The 20146-nt window shown below is 41.8% G+C and overlaps 1 protein-coding gene across 1 annotated transcript in view; it reads left to right on the top strand.

Moving 5' to 3' along the window:
- Window positions 1-20146, top strand: part of KCMF1 (potassium channel modulatory factor 1) — a 58392-nt gene that overhangs the window by 13665 nt on the left and 24581 nt on the right. The window contains exon 2 of the mRNA XM_070938533.1: window positions 15005-15172. Coding sequence (XP_070794634.1) covers window positions 15005-15172 — 168 coding nt within the window. The remainder of the gene's footprint in view (window positions 1-15004; window positions 15173-20146) is intronic.

Here is a 20146-nt window from a genome sequence, read left to right as displayed (position 1 = left end):
AGGACTGTGAACATACTTTTCTTTCAAATATAGAAATAATGGGGTTAACGCAAAAAAATCCATGAAAATAATTGCTGCTCCATATCTCTGAGTAACAACATTTAAATAATATGATTCATGCATTGCAACAAGCTTCCTGCAGGCCTTCATTGTGAGAAAGCCATACAATCAGATCCTATCTGAAAAGAAACTTAAATTTACTCATAATTATTTTATTTTGTCATTTCTTTGTATATGAATACTATATTAAGTTTTTAAAAATGAATACATGGTTAGAAGCACAACTATTCTACTCTCTAATGTCATAATGTTCAAAGATTGTATCGTATTTCTATTGGCATTTCAACTCTGTTGGGGAATTAAGCAGGGAGGGCCCAAGAAGGCATAAAATAACATTAGAAATTGTTTCAAGGTTTGAAAGATAGAAAAGCTAATTTTATTTGCAACACCATTATTGTGTACTATAGGCTTCCATTAAAATGAAAAGAGCATTATCTGAAAATATTGGTGTAACTCAGATTTGGAATGCAATTATATTGAGTTGCCACTAATAGACCTGCATATATCATTTATCAATAATATACTAGGCGTACTTGTGTTGGCATTAAAAACAAGATATACGATGTCTGTGTATTATAAGATGTCTGTACAGCAGACTTATATTTCTGAGTGCTTGATCTCTGTGCTACAAGAAAATATTGTCATACCTAAAACATTTTTGTAAACTTATTAAAATAATCATGAAACTGAAATATTCTCCAGCGCGCTGCTTGGAGAATCCAAAGCGTGGGTAATGTTCACGTTGAGCTTGTCAGAGACTGAGTGTATCACTTTAAATTTTCTGCCTCGGTTCCGCCTCCTCTGCTCGACTAGTGTCAGTTTAGTTCACTCAGTCGAGTGGAAGAGACTGAACCTTTGGCTTGCTCTGACAACCTCATTGTTCTTCATTCTCCACGCTTTGGATTTTTTTCCTTTTCTACTCCACGTATCCATCGATACCCATCGTGGGATCTACCGCTGGTTCTTCGAGCCCTCACGGCTGCTCCCTTTGAGCCTTTGGCCTCCGTTGGACTGCGCTTCCTGACCCTTAAGGTCGTGTTTCTAATCGCGGTGACATCAGCCCGGCGAATTTCTGAATTGGCTGCCCTGTCAGTTCGAGAGGATTTATGTATTTTCCATTCTAATCGGGTCGTCCTCAGGATGGATCCATCTTTCCTCCCGAAAGTCAATTCCATTTTCCACCGCGCGCAGGAGCTGGTCCTCCCGGATTTTTGTCCGGACCCTAGACACCCGTTGGAGGACCAGTGGCACACCCTTGATGTTCGAAGGGCCCTCCGTCGATACATCAAGAGGACCTCGGCATTTCGTCGTTCTGAAGCTCTCTTCGTTTCTTTTCTCCCAGCGTCTCTGGGCCAAAAAGTTTCATCTACGATCGGACGATGGCTAAAGGCCTGTATCTGTAAAGCTTACTCCGCGTCAGGCAAGCCTCCTTCCGGCAAAGTGCTTCCTCATTCAACCAGGAGTGCCTCCACCTCAGCTGCATGGGCAACTCAAGCCTCGGTTTCAGAGATTTGTAAAGCAGCCACCTGGACCACCTTATCTCCATTCATTAGACACTATAAGATCGATGCTTTTGCGGCTGCTGATGCCTCCTTTGGACGACGGGTTTTACAGTCAGTCGCTGCTCCGGTGCCTCCTCCGGACCTGACTGGAACCCCCCCCCCTGAATAACTTGCTTGGGTATATCCCACGCTTTGGATTCTCCAAGCTGCGTTCATTATGAACTAGAATATATTACTACAATTGTGGGATCCTTGGTGCTATCCAAGCATGGTGGTTTTCTTGCAAATGTTTCATTACCAAACTAGATAACATCATGAGTCCAAGTGGCACAGTGGTTAAAGTGCTGTATTGCAGGCAAACTGCCACAGTGTGGAGTTCAATCCTGATGGGACTCAGGTTGACTCAGCCTTCCATCCTTCCAAGATTGGTAAAATGAGAATCCAGATTGTAGGGGGAAATATGCAATATGTTTCATTGTTTTATAGTTTTAGAATTATAAACTGCACAGAGTCACTTGGTTGAATTGGGTGGCTAGAAATTGAGTAAATAAATAAATCATCCATGGTAGGAGGGAGTGGGATTTGCCCTTATTTTTACAGTGTTTAGGAGGCCTACAGAGTGCTCCTGGGGGCTGGGGAGGGCAAAAATGCCCCTGTTTTTGTGAAAAACGGGCCCATTTTCAGCCTCCAAAGACCCCCATATGTCGCGTTTTTGCTTTCCCCAGGAGCACTCTGCAGGCCTCCCAAACCCTCTGCAGGACCTGTTTTTGTGAAAAACGGGTTTGATTTTGGCAAAAACAGGATGCCTGGGGTGGGGTTTTGGGAGGCCAAAAATGCCTGTATTTGATGTATAAGACACACTAACATTTCCACCCTCTTTTGAGGGGGGGGGAAGTGACTTATACTGTGAAACGTATGATATTCTCCATTGTAGTGGGAACAGCATCCAGGAATGGGTTGTCCTTGACTGTCAAAACTGCAAGGACACACCCTCTGCCAATGGTCCCAGCTTTTGACTCAGTCTTGGTCAAAGAGAGACGTGGTTCTTTCAGTTTACCTATTCTTGGATTACTTTCCCATTACAATTACCATCTTGAATTAACACCTCAAATCAACAACTGAATGTCAGCCGTTCCCAGCCTCACTGGTGGAGCCATGCTTTTTCCAGCGCGAAGGGCTTTCGCCCAACCCCACTGAAGGCTGCGGAGCCTTAGCCCTAGGGACTAAGAAGGCACCTGAAATCCTAAACCCAACCTTAGTCCTAGGGGCTCAGAAGGTATCTGAGTCCCTGCCCAATCCCCGGACATACTCTTGAGTGAGCACCAGGCTTCAGCCGCGCTCAGTAGAAGCAGGGCCCGATTTGGGCGAGTCTGCTCAGCCGGGAAATGGCCCAGGATGCCGCAGCTGCCGCCATTAGCACAGAGACCGCCTTTTCCACCAAGAATCTGGCTCTCTTGGCTCCTAAAAGTGCAGATTCAGCAGGAACCTCTGGACAGCCTGCAGGCAAGAGAGCCTTGGCAAAATTACCCCGGCACCGTGTACCCTCCAAAAAGGCTTCTAAGGCTTCTGAGATAGACGTGGTTAGGCGGCAAAAGGCTATCGACTGCGAGATTGAAAAAGCCTTGAAGAAAGCTGACTGTCTGAGGGACGTTTGCACCTTTTTTCCTCGCATCCGTTGGAGCTGCTTCAGGCATTTGACAGCTGCCCGGCATTGCAATGGTCTCCAGATGGTGCTAGCGAGCAGCCTTCGAGTAATCTGCCTGGCAACAGAGAACCCTTGCTAAACCTGATTCCACAGGCTTTTCACACAAGTGCTGCCTGGCAGCAACCTGTCAGACAGCGGTCAGCAGATATAGAGGCCACCTTCACGCCAACGGCCGCGGGGCTCCGTCCAGATCAAATGCCTGCCAGCATGGGAGAGCTAAACTCAGAGGATATCAAGCAGGCAATAGCAGCTGGCTTACAGCAGAGCCACAGAGCTGCTTCGCTTCACTCTGATTTTCCCTTGCCTCAGACATTCCTCCCAGTGCCTCATACTTAAGGAAAGTTTTGTATATCACAGGGGCCCTACTCCCTAGTCCCTTCACTTCGTTCTTCAGTGTCAGAGGAAGAGACAGGCAAGGATCTGGACTTGTCAGAGGATGAAGGCTTATAGCCGGATCAGCCTGCGTTTGCAGGACTGTTCAGACCAGCTTTGTTAAGTCTTTACTTTTCAAAGCAAAAAAAAATCCACTTGCATGGGGTCCACTCCACCATCTTTGGATCCTGTACCAGGAGCCTCTGATTCTACGGGCTCCTTATTTTCTGAGCCAACTAATGAGGCGGAAGTGGTGCCATCTCCCCTGCAGCGGCAGTGGACCGCGCCAGCGACCGGGCCTAATCCAGGTTCACTGGACAAAAGATTATACAACATCGGGCCTGAGCTCTCAGAGGCGCTTCTGATGCCTATGGTGGATGCCCCAGTGGATGCATTAACTGGGCAGTTGGTGATACCAGAGGCCCCAGAGGAAGCCCTCCAACCCGAGGACAGGAGGGTGGAGCAATCTTTGAGGAAGACTCACCAGGTGGCTGCCTGGGCCATCAAGGTTTCCACGGCAGCTTCCTTTTTAAATAGAGCCTCTCTCCTCTGGCTAAAGTAGCTACAGGATTGGGTCCTGTTGGGAAATACCAGATCCCATCAAGACTTGAACAAATTGCAGGCGGCTCTGGAATTCTCCACGGATGCAACGCTAAACACCGCAAGGTTTGCATCAAAGGCTATTGCCTCAACTGTGACTTCCAGGCGACTCCTGTGGCTCCGCCAGTGGCAGGCAGATGCCAAACATAAGTGGAGACTAGCCTTCGCCCCGTTCTCAGGGGAGCGGCTATTCCTGGATCTGATCCTGGTGAAATCGCGTGATAAACATAAGATCCTCCCATCTTTCTCCCGGTGGACGGAGTCCTGCCCCTTCCGACACCAGACCTTTCGGGGTTCGGACACCGGGTTGGGCCACCACGTCCGTGGCACCCATTCGTTCAATGGCAGGACCAACAACAGGATAGGGCAGGGGGCTATAGGCAGTTTCCTCCCAAACGGCCCTTTCGAGGGGGGAGGATTCTTTCAAGTGCCAGAAGTAGCTGCACCACCAATCCTCCCATTGGTGGACGCCTGGCTTATTTGCCAGGCATTGGGAGGGCACCACCACTGATGCATGGGTCTTGGAGACAGTCCGGTCGGGCCTCTCCTTAAGAGTTCCTCTCCACACCCCCGAGGTTTTTCATTCGCTGCCCTGTTTTAGGGGTCAAGACGAAGCGGGCCCTCATGGAAACCACTATTCAACATCTGCTGGATATCCAGGTGATTTAGCCGGTTTCAGAGGACAGCAGGGGTTGGGATTTTATTCCATCCTCTTTGTAATTCCAAAACACTTGGGGCAGTACAGAGCAATTCTAGACCTGAAACGATTGAACCGCCTTATCATCTACAAGCGGTTCAAGATGCAGTCTCTTAGTCCATTTTGGATGGCGTTAGGGAGGGCAACTTCCTCACTTCTTTTCTTTTCTTTTTTTTTTGAATTTTTTTTAATTTTCTCAAACAAAAACATAAAATATAACTTTAAAGAACAAAGTCTCGATCCGGTCATAGATAGGTACAATGCTTACATTCCTTTAACAAGCTCCATTCCCATTTTCCATTACATCTTTTAAACACAAAAATCAAAACATGAAGAAAAGAAAAAAAAATTTTTAACATGAATTCTAGCATCTTAATCTAAACAGATCTATTATGTCACCGCAAATTTAATTTCCAGATAAACAATTCATCTTTATATCTATGTCCAATTTATATCTGGTTCTTCTCCAATTTTTCTTCCTTACATCTTTTAACATCAATATCAAAGTATAAATTTTAACAATCTTCTAACCTCATAGTTTAATTATTTACCTTACATTTTTATCACCACAAATCTTAATTTCAAATTCAATACAACTCTATTTTTATTCCAGTTTATAAAACAAAGTTCTATCTGTTTTTCTTAATCTCTTGACCCATTTCATCAAATATTAAAATCTTAAACTTTATCAATTTATCTTTAATTTTTCCCCGCTTATCATCTATTACACCTAACTCCTACTATTGTTTGGCTGATTTCCAGCATCTTTTATTTTGGCTGATTTACAGCATGCTCTCCTCCATGCCTCCAGTTTTTGTTTGGCTGATTTCCAGCATGTTCTATTTTGGCTGATTTCCAGCATGTTCTATTTTGGCTGATTTCCAGCATAGTCTCCTCCAAACCTCCAACTACTGTTTGGCTGATTTCCAGCATATTATATTTGGCTGATTTCTAGCAGTCTCCTCCTGAGCACACCGTATTGTTTGTCTGATTTCCATCATAGTCTCCTCCAAACCTCCCCCTATTTTTGGCTGATTTCCAGCATATTATATTTGGCTGATTTCCATCATAGTCTCCTCCAAACCTCCCCCTATTTTTGGCTGATTTCCAGCATATTATATTTGGCTGATTTCCAGCATAGTCTCCTCCAACTCTCCTATTATTATTTGGCTAATTTTCAGCATTTTCCATTTTTACTGGTTTCTATCACAATCACAATTTATAACTGAAGTCTGTGTATCTTGTAATTACATCCAATAAAACATTAATCAATCATATTCACCAATCTGAAGTTTGTTTACAAGTTAAAGTTAAAACATATTACATCTAACAGTAAATTTTCTTGGAGTTATCTCATATTAGTATATACTCTAATTTATTATCTTTAACCACCTAAACATCAATCCTCTATTTTAGTTACCATCTCTTATTTTTCATCCTTATTACTCCAAAAGCCCTCCTGTTTTTATCCAAAAATCATTTATATATTTAAGTTTTTAAACATTACATTTCAAATTTATCTACTTTATTTCTTCCTTTCCCTAGCTGTCCATAAATGTTCCACTTAAAAATCCAAACATCCAAGTTGAAAACTCTGTGTGTCACTTTAATGCTTTGTAACATCTGTTCCATATATAATACATCAACTTCCTTCTCTTTTGTTCCTGTGCCACACCTTTTTCTTACTAAGCCAGTTAATTTCAATTCTAGTAAATTCAGAGTATTTCTTCTTTCTTCTTCATAAAATCACCCAGCGACAGAATAGGAATTTCCAGAGTCCATAAATCTAAAGTTAATTTCAAAGTAATCCAAAGTAAAACGCCATTCAAAATGTTTCTTTTCCAAACGGAAGGGAAATCTCTTCAATCCACATTCCGCTTAGTCACTGCAAACTCCATAGCTATTATGTAACCATCCGCCTGTCTTTCTTCATTAACTTTTCAAAGTTGTTAACTCCCAAGAAAAAAAGAATGTTTCTCCAATCTATTCCTATTAAAAGAGAAACCCAATTTTCTGGTTCATAAAAAGCCAATTCTTCCAGATCAATTGTACTTAAACAAATTCTATTGTGGGTCTTTATTTCCAATTTTTTTCCCCTTATCAAATCTTCAAGCCCCAATGCTCTGTAGCCGCTGTTTAAAATTTGGGGTCCTATTTGTAATAATCCATGCAGTTACGTTGTTTCTTGCCTGGGTTGGTGTCATTCACCCAGCTTCGAAAAAACTCGTCCTTTCCTCTTCTCTCCTGCACAATCTTTTCACGGTCCGCCGCGGCTTTGCGACAGCCGCCATGGCTGCCTACCCCCACCGCTGACTTCGAGGATTGCCTCTGGCCTCCAAGGAACTTGCCTGTCCCTCTTGGCCTTCCGAGGTGCTCCTCTTCTCCCCCCATCCCTACAAGATGGGGTCAGTCTGAAGACCGATCGATCATTGGTTTGTCAGTCGGGGTTTTCGTGGGCTCGTTAGAGCCCGCCATATGCCCGATTGTAGTGCCACAGACTTCTATTGCTCTCACTGAAGCTTATCTTCATGTCCCATTCTACCAGGACATAGGCAATATCTAAGGTTTTATTACGCAGGCCATCATTATCAATATAAGGCATTGCCATTTGCCTATCATAAGCGCCCAGGGCATTTATGAAATTGCTGGCTGCCTTAGTGGCATACCTCCACGCTCTTCCCGTGTGCGTCCAGTGCTATCTGGACGATATCCTGGACCAGTCCGCCTCTGTTCCCCAGGCATGTGAGGATCTCAGCTGCACCATACAGGTGCTTCAGGATCATGGGTTTTCAATAAACACTACCAAGAGCCATTCACACCAACTAACCGGTTGCTGCATTTAGGAGTGGAAATAGATACCTTGGCGTGCAAGGTACACCTCTCCCAGGAGTGCCAGGTGAATATTAAGGAATTGGCGGGTAGAGTCAGTAGGGACCATATGGTCCCCCGACCACCCTCTTGCAACTCCTGGGCAAGATGGTGTCCTGCATTTTTATCGTGCTCTGGACATGTGTTCATTCCCAGTCGCTCCAGTGGTTCCTCCTCTCTTACCAGAGGACAGGCAGGAGCAATTCCCATTCCAAAGTCAGGGTACCATCAGAGGTGATACGCTCCCTGCGATGGTGGGCTTCCCTGGAAATTACTAGGGGATGTCTCTTCAAGGAACCTTACTGTCTTAACGATTACAACAGATCCCAGCCTCTTTGGCTGGGGGGCATACCTCCAGAGTAAGATGGCCCAGGGACAGTGGTCACCAGCAGACCCGAGCCACAATGTTAACTGGCTGGAACTCAGGGCAGTCCATCTGGCCCTGCGCCAATTCCAGGATATAGTGTTGGGCAGACATGCCTTGATTCTGACTGACAATGTGGCCACTAAGGCACACATTAACAGGCAAGGGAGAACGCATTCTAGGTCCCTTATGAGAGAGGCAGAAAGGCTGTGCCTATGGGCTGAGAGGCTCCATTTGTCGCTATGGGCGGAGCACATTTCGGGGGCCACAAATGTACAGATTGGTTTAGCAGGGCCACAGTTGATCATGCAGAGTGGCGCCTGCATCCAACTTTGTTTCAGGAGGTGACAAAGCACTTCGGACAGCCAACTGTGGATCTCTTTGCCACTCCAGACAACACCCAGCTGACAAGGCTTTTTGCGGGTGCGGAAGGGGCCGATGCTCTTGGCCACGAGAGTTCCTGTACGCTTTTCCCTTTCATCCCGAGGGTGATAAGAAAAATTTTGGTGGAACGGGCGGAAGTATTGCTTCTGGCCCCTCACTGGCCACGGTGACCATGGTTTGCCGACTTAGTCGCTCTCTCGGTGGCCAGCCCTTGGAGGATACCCCCAGAAAGAGGCTCCCTCAGCCAGGGGGCCTTGGTCCCCCCGGACCCACAGTAGCAGGTCAGTGACCGCCTGGTGTTTGTGCCACCTGGAAGGCATTTTGCTCCTGGTGCTCCAGGTTGTGATTGGATCCAACATCTGTATCCGTGCCCCAGATACTGGAGTTTCTTCAGGCGGGGCTTGACAAAGGTCTATCGCCGAACACGATCCGTCGACAGGTGGCTGCTCTGTCATCGGTCCTTTCTTATGGGGGGCTGGAGTCCCTTGCTCAACACCCGACCATCTGCAGTTCATCAGGGGTGCAACGAACCTACGGCCTCCAGTGGTTCACAGATATCCTACTTGGGACCTCACTAAGGTACTGCAGGCGCTGACCGAGGCCCCATTCAAACCACTTGAGATCGGCCACATTGCATTTCCTGACCTGCAAGGTGGCTTTTCTGGTGGCCATTACATCGGCCAGGTGGATATCGGAGTTAGCAGCGCTTTCCGTCCGATAGGACCTCGGTATTTTCCACTCTAACAGGGTGGTTTTGCATTTAGACCCTTCTTTCATTCCAGAAGTTAACTCATGGTTCCACAGGGCCTAAGAACTTATCTTGTCCAATTTCTGCCCCAACCCTGTTGCATGCACTGGAACGGAAGTGGCACATGCTAGACATGCGAAGAGCACTCTGAATCTATATCAAACGAACTTCCTCCTTTCAAAAGATGGAGTCACTTTTTGTGCCGTTCTAGCCAGCCTCCTTAGGGACCAAGGTCACTCCATCGAACATGGGCCGCTGGATTAGGGTGTGTATTGCCAAATCATGAGATACAGGCCTTTCCACTGCCCAAGAGTCTCACAACACACTCCACAAGGAGTGCGACCATAAGTGCGGCATGGGCAACGCAAGCCTCTCTGGAAGAGGTTTGCCATGCAGCTCCCCATCCCCTTTCACCAAGCACTATAAATTTGACAGCTATGCCTCGGCTGAGTGGCCTTTGGAGGCGGGTCCTCCAGAGGGTGCATGTGGATGAGGGGACCTCAGACCAGGCTGTGACCCACCCGTGAGGACAAGACCGCTTTGGTATGTCCCATTCCTAGATGCTGTTCCCACTTCTCCATTTTAGTGGGTCTTACCTGATACGCTTCTTCTCATTGAGTGGGAACAGCATCCAGCCCCACCCTAGTCACCGGCTGGTCCTCGGTCCAACGTAGCACACATCGGAGCTAACCACGTGAGTCTGTCCCTTCATCTTCGCCAAAAGCTGGGACCGTTGGCAGAAGGTGTGTCCTTGCAGCTTTGACAGACTCAGTCTAATTGGCTGACAGACGAGGACAACCCATTCCTGGATGCTGTTCCCACTCAACGAGAAGAAGCGTATCAGGTAAGACCAACACCTCATTTATTTTGGAGGTGAGGTAGTTTCCATCTTTCCTTGTTTTGGCAAAGACCTGATCTGCTATAAAGTGTTTTTTACTATGTGAGAATTTCCACACTTTTATTGGAAGCTTCCTAAATTTGAACAATCAAATTTAATGGGAAGAATCCACATTGCTCTTCAGTATCTCTTCTGCTTTCGTGGTGGATAAATAACCTAGATTAGGAGAAAGCAAACGGACTGAAGTTTTTATAATCGTTGACTACTGTATGTTAGCTGTGGTGGAGGTACTTGAGTTTGGGGGGGGGAGTTCTGAGGTAATAAATTACCTCCTACAGATTGGTATACCTTATGAACTCTTGCAGAAGCTAAAATTTATGGAATGTTAATGTTTTATTAAACTAGTACGAAAGAATGAACCCCCTTGGATTGGGGTGCTGTTTCAGTCTGTCTTCTGCCTCTTTGCCTTTTTACTCGACTGCAAAAGCTTTCACCAAGTAGCAGCAGTCTCTTCTGACTTGACCTTGCCACAGGAATGGAATCTTCTTTGATATTTTATCACCAATGATCCTCATCCATAATTTGAGATCAGCCTATTCTGTTCTTTTGCTCAGCCTTTCTATCACTTGGCTATTCTGTCAAGACAGCAGCAATGCCAAACCTCTCTTTTTCTGTGAAGTGTTGAAGCAGTGATATTAGACCTACTCACTCCTAAGAAGGAAAAGGGGAATTCAAAAGTACATTTTAAAAAGTGTCTAGTCTGCACAAGCTTTCTAGTCTTTGATACAATATTTCCAGAGCATGAAAATATCAAATAAATGAAAAATATTAAGGCTATTTTATACTTTCTGGTTCTCAATCCTGATTACAATATTGTCTCGACCAATCTTTGTTGATGAAAGCCACATCATAGGGAGAAATTAAACATCTGCATTGCTGGTTTTTTATTAAAACTAGGAAGTGTGGTATTTGGTCAGTTTTATCAGTAAATTATTTTAAGCTTCCATCTGAAAGTTTAAAAATAAAAGCAAAATAATTCTATAGCATTTTTAGATGGAAGATTTGGATGAAATGAGTGTTAATATTGTAGAATCCATTTGTAGACTGAAATTTGGAAATTCTAGTTTTATTTAGAATCTTCTAATAGTTATATTTTTCCTTTCAATTGACCCCATGATTTATCCAAAGTCTTATTGATGATACTGTCTCTGTAATTAACATTGCAGATGGATTTAAAGTTTGATCATGCTTAATAATTATAGTGTATTAAATATAGTAGTTATCATTAACTTCAACATGAATACAGTTTTGAAAGTACAGATTCAGTTCTGCTTAAGTGGGTTCCAGAAAATTCTGAATTGAAGACTTTAAACAGATTCTTTTTGCTTTTTGCATTATAATACAATTTTTATGTATTACAATTCTTTAAGATAATAGTTTAGTGAAGATCTTTCATTTTGCTAGTATTTTATTTTAAATGCTTTTGTATAAAATACTGTATTCTGTGTTGATTATTTGGTTTAAATACATGAATATTCTGAAATATATGAGAAAAAAAACCTCTGTTAGCTAAATAATGCCACTTAGAATAGAAAATTATATTAAAAAATTGGAAACATTTAAATACAAAACTATTCTACCTTTCCTTATTTAAATTAAAAGTGTACTGAAATTGTATTGAAAATTATACTAATAATTATTGTGCACAGTATACTGTCAGCCATTTAAATTCAGATAGTTAATTAGATTTTTGTGGTACCTGTTATATTATTTGTGCATTTACAAATTTAGTTATTGTTTTTATTCAGATTTTAATTGTTTGCCATTCAGAGCAAGATGTGATGTGTGTGATATGTGTATATATGATGGGCAGCTTTATAAAGGTATTAAATAAATATTTGAGCTCCAACTTCCTTAGCATACCATATTTTTCGGACTATAAGACGTACTGGAGTATAAGACACACCTTAGTTTTTGGGGAAGAAAATAAGAAAAAAGCTGATTGGGGGGTGGATCGGTCTCCCGGAATACCCCCAATCAGGTGTTCCCTGATTGGGGATGGGCGGGGGCAGCAGCACTACACTGCTGACTCATACTTCAGTATGAGTCTTCTAGGACTCCCAGATCCTTCTCACATTTACTGTTGTTGAGTCAGGTAGCACTTATTCTATACCTATATATTTGCTTTTTGAAAGAGATGTACTATAGCAACATTGGTTTAGCAACTTTAGGTTCATTGGTTGTGAGCTCTGCGCCTTGCTTTTTTTTCAGCCTCTGAAACCTCCGTTACAGAGGCCTTTTTTCCAGCCTCTGAAACCTGTTTCAGAGGTTGGGTGGGGCTACATTCGGTGTATAAGATGCACCCAACTTTTCACCCTCTTTTAGGGGGGAATTATACTCTGAAAAATACAGTAATTGATTAGCACATTTGAAATTTTAATCCAGTGCAGAGTTTTGGTTGGAAAGATGGATACTGTTTTCAAATCAGTGCATTTGTTTTCTTGATTTTCTTCTGAAGTTGTATTTGAATAGCTGCTATTAATTTCTGAATTTTACAGTAGTTTTACCATTGCATGAAGTACCTGGACATACAAATTTTGAAAGCAGTCTTCCAGTACTTGAGGGGCTAACATGGGGAAGAGGTCGTCAATTTATTCTCCATAGCACATAGGGCAGGACAAGAAGCAATGGGTGGAAGCTTCTTAGAGAATGATTCAACCTGGAAATAAGGTGGAATATCCTGACAGTGAAAATGATTACTCCATTGCTGGAGGTTTTCAGATTACAGAAAAAATCAAAAATAATTTTAGCAGATCAGATAAATAACAATAATTTTAATAAGGACAAACATCAAGTTCACCTAGGAAACAAAAATCAAATGCATGAGTGTAAGATGGTAATAGGCAATAACAATGGTCAGAGGACTAGTAAGTAAGTTGTAAAAGAAAGATTGAAGGAATTGAGTAGGTCTCACTTGAGAAAAGAAAATGGAATGGGAAACAGAAAGTACTATTCAAACACCTGCAAGGATGTGACATAGAAGATCAAGATGGTTCTCTAATGTTCTAGAGTTTAGAACATGAAATACCGTAATGGAAGTTACATAAAAATGGGGTTTCATCGAGTGATTGTTGCCTTTACTAGTTTTTTTATTCAGAGAGGTAGTGGGAAGAGGCTGGACACACAAACAAAGAATTTGTAATTTTTACATTGAGTAGTGGGAGGGGGAGGGGCAGAGTCTTGATGTTTCTAAATGGTCCCTTCCAGTTCCTACAAGTCCATTGCAATACTAAATGGAGCACTTAATACTTTAGAATGAGTATTATTGAACCCAAATAAACTCACATTTGAGGAAATGTATAAGCATACATATATTAAATTGCAAGTCTACTTTTTGCTTCCCCTTCCGGTAAAATAGTTTAATTCAGCTGTTTTTGGACAATGAAAAAGTTTTCAGATTATTTTTTTAGTAGAAAATAGGATTTGGAAGATTTTGAAATTCAATAACATTTTGGAATTTATTTTTTAATTTAACATATTTGAAAAACTAATATGAATATTTTTGTACACGGTATGACTTCAATGTCATACATTACCTGCTTCAGATCTGATACTCTTAATCTGTGGTTGAGATATTTTATCAATGCTTTTCTAGACAACTTTAAACAATAAGCTTTTAATGGACAAACCAGTGATAATTTTAGTCTGTATTTAACTAGAACCAACTAGTACAGATTCTGTACAGATTAGCAGTAATCTCAGTCTTTTTTTAAAAAAAATTACAGTAGTTATATAGTTAAGACACATTTATTAAACGAGTATTATGTCAGTATGCCCTGGTCAGAATGAAATGTATTGCAAGAACGATATCTGTTTGGTTTGTATAGAAATGCTTTTATCTTTGGTAGTATCTTTGGTAGTTCACACTACCAAAATAATGGAGTGTAGAAAGTCTTTGGACTTTAGGGCAAGGATCTCAAACTCAGATCATCACAAGCCTTTCAAAAAGACCAGTTTATTAATTTTAGGGCTGCAACTTTGAAAGTTTTTATACATTGACATAAACACCTATAGTCACTACCAGAGTTTTTGGAACACAGCTGCTGGTAACAAGAGCTGCACCAGTGATGTGAGGAACAAGCAAGTGGAAAGAGGAGGTTTCAGTCCTGAGCATGGCTCTGATTGCACTTCTATAGGAATCAAAACATGCAGCCATCCTGCTTGTCCTCTCTGGACATGGAACAATGCTTTATTTCCAATGTACACCTGTTGGTCTCAGTTTCTCTGATAAACCTGCTGAATTCCACAGCCTTGCATATCTCCATCAGTCTCCTAGTCTTTGCAGGAAGGAAGAGATGGAGAGGGTGAGAATAGGATTAAAATTAAAGATTTGACAGTTCCTATTTTCTGCAGTCCATGAAGGAGGTGCTTTCTATTCTGGGCAGCAGGCAAGCTTGCATTGTCTTTTTCTGTCCCTTCTTGTCTGTCAGTCCACCTCTCTATCTTACTGTTGTCTCACATATTACCCCCATTTAAATGGGCTGCAAACAATGCCATCTTCTTTTGAGATAAACTTGTAAGCATACCTTAGTGGTCTTACTGTTTGTAAGTATTATTATGGCTCAAAATTGACCTGGAAATCCTCATGTTGGGGATTCCTATCTGAGAATATGAATCGTCAGCATTTTAGTTGATTGTGGTAATGTGAGAAGCATGTTCAGGATAATTATGAAATGAACATTAATTTTCAACTATAACGTAATTGATAGAATTGATAGTAATTCAGGACAGCGGTATTGTAATGAAATTGCATAGATGTCGATTGTTCATGAGAATGGCTAATGGTTTTCTGTTTGTTTTTTGCAGGTGTCAGCTGCGATGCATGTTTAAAAGGCAATTTCCGAGGTCGCAGATACAAGTGTTTAATTTGCTACGATTACGATCTGTGTGCATCTTGTTATGAAAGTGGTGCAACGACGACAAGGCATACAACTGACCATCCAATGCAGTGCATACTAACAAGGGTAGATTTTGGTAAATGATTCTTGCTTTTTATTTACTTACTACTTAATGTCCTGTATTTCGAGATAAACAAAAATTACTTCTGGAATTTTATTACAGAACAAACAGAAAAACAGAATAAACATAAAAGATGGTAAAAACACAAAAATCCAATATTATGCATGTATTAAACTAACTTGAGTTTTTGGTAGACTGATACATGCCCCATCACAGATTTTTGCTCTTTTTCTTTGGCATCCTCCAGGAGAGGATTGGAAGTGAGGCAGATGAGAGTATGTGTGCCATTAAAAAATGTGGTAACTTGTGTTCTTGTGTCAGATGTCAGGAGGCAAGTCAATAATGGCAGCATTTGCATGATGATTTGTACTTGGGGTGGGGGGAGGATTTTACATTGGAGGTTTCTTTAGAACTAACAGTGTACCAACAAACAGATCTTCCAAAAATAAGTAAAACTAAGGTCCTTCTAGCCAACTTACGATTTAAAACTGCCAGATCATTTAATTCAGAATCAACCTGTATGCATTAAGAGGTATTTTCTTCTACTGTTTGAATTGTAAATTTGCTTAGGGTTTTTGTGGTTTAAAAATTAGAAGAAGAAAAAAAAAACAAGAGGGGACTTAGAACTAGTATGATAAGGAGAAACAGATAAGAAAATACATTAGTAGAATGAACATTCAACAGAGATTGCTGTGGGAAAGATTTCATTATTGGCTTTAATATTTCTATAGCTTTTACACTTTTTTTCATGTTTCAAATATTTTTTAGAATTGTAGATAATAGAGGGATTGTAACAGCTATAAATGTGTTCACATTCTGCTTGATAGTTCTCCACTTCATATTAAAATCAAAGCACTTCTATTCATGAGATGTGGAAAAAAAAGTGACATAGATCAAGTTTTTCAGTGCTGTTATAACTTGAACAGTTGATAACAGTTGTCAGTTCCTAACAGTTGTCAGAAATGGTTTAGGGTCTTCTGCTTGGGTGGGGGATTGGACTAGATGATTTACAAGGTCCCTTCCAACTCTGTTAATCTGTTAGAATCTGTTAAACGAATGGTTGTAAGTCCAGGACTACTTATATGTTTAAATCAGCCAGAGACAATTTCTCCTTGACAAACGGCATTTACTTACTCACTGCAAGTATTTCTTTTTCATCTGTTGATACCTTTTTCTTTTCCTTTTTAGGGAAAACTTTTCTGTAAAAATATCTGTTCAGTTTTACTTTTTTATGTTTGTTTTCTATAAATTTTAAAATAGAATGTTGATGTTCAGATTTGTGCTTCAGTGACATTATTATTATTATTATTATTATTATTATTATTATTTATTGAATTTGTATACCGCCCTACTCCCAAAGGACTCAAGGCGGTGAACAGCCAAATAAAATACATATAATACAAATGTTAAAAAACTATTAAAATACAATTAAATAATTGGCCCGGAAACGAAAATTTAAAACACCCCAAATTCATAAGACAAATTTAAAATTTAAAAATTTTAAAGTTATTAAAAAAGTTTAAAAGAGAGGTTAGGCCAGGCCGGCCTGCTGAAAAAGAAATGTTTTGATGGCACGGCGGAAAGCGCACAGGTCCGGGATCCTCCAGGGGGAGCTCGTTCCAGATGGCAGGTGCCCCCACAGAGAAGGCTCTCCCCCTGGGGGCCGCTAGTCGACATTGTTTGGCCGACGGCACCCTGAGGAGCCCCTCTCTATGGGAGGCTACTGTGAGAGGCTACTGGTGGCAGAAGCCGGTCTCGTAGATATCCCGGTCCTAAGCCATGGAGCGCTCTAAAGGTGGTAACCAAAACCTTGAAGCGTACCCGGAAGATCACCGGGAGCCAGTGCAGCTCACGCAGGAGGGGGGGGTCACATGGGAGCGCCCCGTCGCTCCCATAACCACCCGCACGGCTGCATTCTGGACCAGCTGAAGCCTCCGGGTGCTCCTTAAGGGGAGCCCCATGTAGAGAGCATTGCAGTAGTCCAGGTGGGAAGTGACGAAGGCATGAGTGACCGTATTTAACGAATCCCGATCCAGAAAGGGACGCAACTGGCGAATCAGGCGAACCTGATAAAACGCCCTCCCGGCCACAGACGTCAAGTGCTCTTCTAAAGACAGCTGTGAGTCCAGGAGGACCCCCAAGTTGCAAGCCCTCTCCGTGGGGGCCAATGACTTGCCCCCAATAGTCAGTGATGGCATCAACTGACTATATCGGGATGTTGGAAACCACAGCCACTCGGTCTTGGATGGGTTGAGCCTGAGTCTGTTCCTCCCCATCCAGATCCGTACAGCCTCCAGGCACCGGGACATCACTTCAAGGGCATCATTGGGGTGGTCCGGGGTGGAGATGTACAGCTGGGTGTCATCAGCATACTGGTGGTACTTCAGCCCGAAACCTATAATAGTCATGTTGATTTTTCTTTTAAGTCAAAAGGCCAAAAATGATATGTCGCAAATTCTAATTTGAATATGGCTATGAGAATGTGCTTCCTGTGAAGAAATAGGTTTTTTGACACTAAGAACTTGTTTTAATAAGAAAATGTGGGCTCCTTTTTAAACAGGGATTACCAAAACTGTTTTTCTTTTCATACCCTACACACACACACACACACACACACACATACACACACACACACACACACACGGAATGAAAAGAAAAACAGTTTTGGAAATCTCTTTACACACCACATATATGCATACCCATTTGTGTGTTTATGCACCTGTGTGCAAGGGTGCCTTTAAGTCAGTCTTGGCTCCTACCAACTACACAAAAAGTCCCAGTTTTCATGACAATATTTTCTGAAGTGGTTTGTCCTTGCCTCCTCCTTAGGGTTGAGACAGAGGAACTGGCCCAGAGTCATCAGCTGGACTTGAGCCTAAAGTGGGATTGGAACTCACAGTTTCTTACCTGGTATCTTAATCATTGCACTAAATGGCTCTCACATATATGATGATGATGATGATCCATTCCGTCGTGTCTGACTCTTGGGGATTCTTTGGGCAGGTCTCTCCACATCTTTCGATCTTGCACTGCTTCTTTGAGTTTTTCTATGCTGTGGCTGGTGCCAGCTTTGATGGTGTCAAGCCATCCGCTAAATCTTCCCAGCAAAATTGCTTTCTCTGGTGAATTCTGCCATAGGACATAGCCAAAATAAGGGAGATCTCACAAAACAAACTAAAAGTACAAATAAAATAAAATAACTGAATCTGATTAAGTCAATGAGAAGTATGGGCTTATGGACCAGTGGGAAGACTGGCTGCTCTTTCCTATTTTCCCCTGTAACAACAACCTTATGGGGTAGCTGGGGTAAGAGAATGTGACTTGCTCCAAGTCACTCAGCATAAATTTAGCTTTTCTTTTTATTTTCCAGGTCAAGAACACAGTGGGAAATGGCAATGAGACACTGGAAGGTCTTGACACAAAGCACAACAAAATGAATACCTATCATTTTAAATTTGTTATAGAAAAGTTTGCAGTTGCCCAGCCTGAAAGCCTTTTTAGGCTTATGCAAATCATGGCAACTTGGTAGATTAGTGCGATGCTTAATTCTATGAATGTCTTCAGGCTATAATATTTTGTCAAAAAACTGTGTTAGGAATGTTTGTCTGGGTTTTTCTTAACACAGATGAAGTTTAAATCAGGCGGTTACTTTTATACTGGTTTCGGACTAATAGAAATTACGTATGTACAGGAAAGATGTAGCGATTTAGTGATTTAGCGATTGAAAAATCCAATTTGTAGCTGCCGGCAAAAAATTAATTGAGACTATTGTATCAGAGTGCTCTGGGAGGAAAAGAATATCTTTACATAATAATTTGCTTATACATGCTTTTTCCCAGTTCTCTCATCTAAACAATAAAGTATACAGTAAAGCATTTTAGAATTAGTGAGAGGATTTTGTGACTTGTTTTTCTCCCTACTTTTCTTATCATTCCATTTTTTTTCTTCCTACTTTTCCTTTGTTACCATGTTTCTCTCTTCATTAGGTTACTTTGATCTTGCATCAAATTGTACCCTAGGTCTTCAGTTCTTTTGCTTAGGAGTGTGTATATATGTATCTATGTTTGTGTGTATGTGTGTTAGTATTATATCATTATCATTATGTAGGTCCTATTGTCTCAGCATACATTCCCTGTGATACGTTTCTTACTAAATTTGCTGTGAGCACTTTGATGAGCGCTTCAACTGTTACTGTTTACAAACAGGAAAAGAAATGACAAGTTCATACCAATTTTGAACAGATGGGTAACAGACCTTTTCCCTGAAAATGACTTTTTTTTTTTTTTTGGCTGGAAGATTTAGAAACAATTACAGAAACCCCAGCAGTGACATTGGAAGGGGAAGGCAAGAGCATTTTGGCTATACAAAAAAAATGCAGAAGTTTGCTGATACAGTAGTTTAGCACTGAGAGATTTTTTTCACAGCTCTGCTATTTCCTTAGAGAAGATAGTAGCAGTGCTTCTATGTGAGAAATGGAAGACAAATGTTTTTCCTTTAAAGCCCTGTAGGCTGGGATGTCTGGAATTTAGGCAGTGATACTGAGTTATTATATTTTTATCTCACCTGTGCTTGTGTGTGTTTGTGTATTGATTGTCACCTCAAGACAGTTAACATATTTGGTATTTTTGCCTTCTATTTTTCCTGCAACAACAACCCCATGGTGGGGTGTCCTTGACTGAAAGAGAGTGACTTGCTCAGTTACCCAGCCAGCTCTGCCTAAGGGAGGACTAGCATTCACAGTCTACTGCTTTTTAGGTTAGCACTTCAACCACTACACCAAACTGGCTCTCATAATCAATTGAGCTCAACCTACAACCATTTGGTCAGAGATTATCCCAAGTTATGAAGGTGTGGTTACAACTGATCCTTGGAGTTCCAGCTGTTCCTGCACCTCATGGTCAGGTGATCCCAATCTGGGTGCCTGGCAACACTGTTGAGTTTACTATTGGTTGCCAAGTGCAATTACATGATTGTGATTTTCAATCTTCC

Source organism: Pituophis catenifer, unplaced genomic scaffold, assembly GCF_029215685.1.
Source record: "Pituophis catenifer annectens isolate HBS135680 unplaced genomic scaffold, rPitCat1.0.hap2 SCAF_2, whole genome shotgun sequence".
In the NCBI taxonomy this organism is placed as follows: domain Eukaryota; kingdom Metazoa; phylum Chordata; class Lepidosauria; order Squamata; family Colubridae; genus Pituophis; species Pituophis catenifer.
Note: the sequence above shows the minus strand (reverse complement) of the source record. Positions and strands in the feature narration are given on the sequence as shown.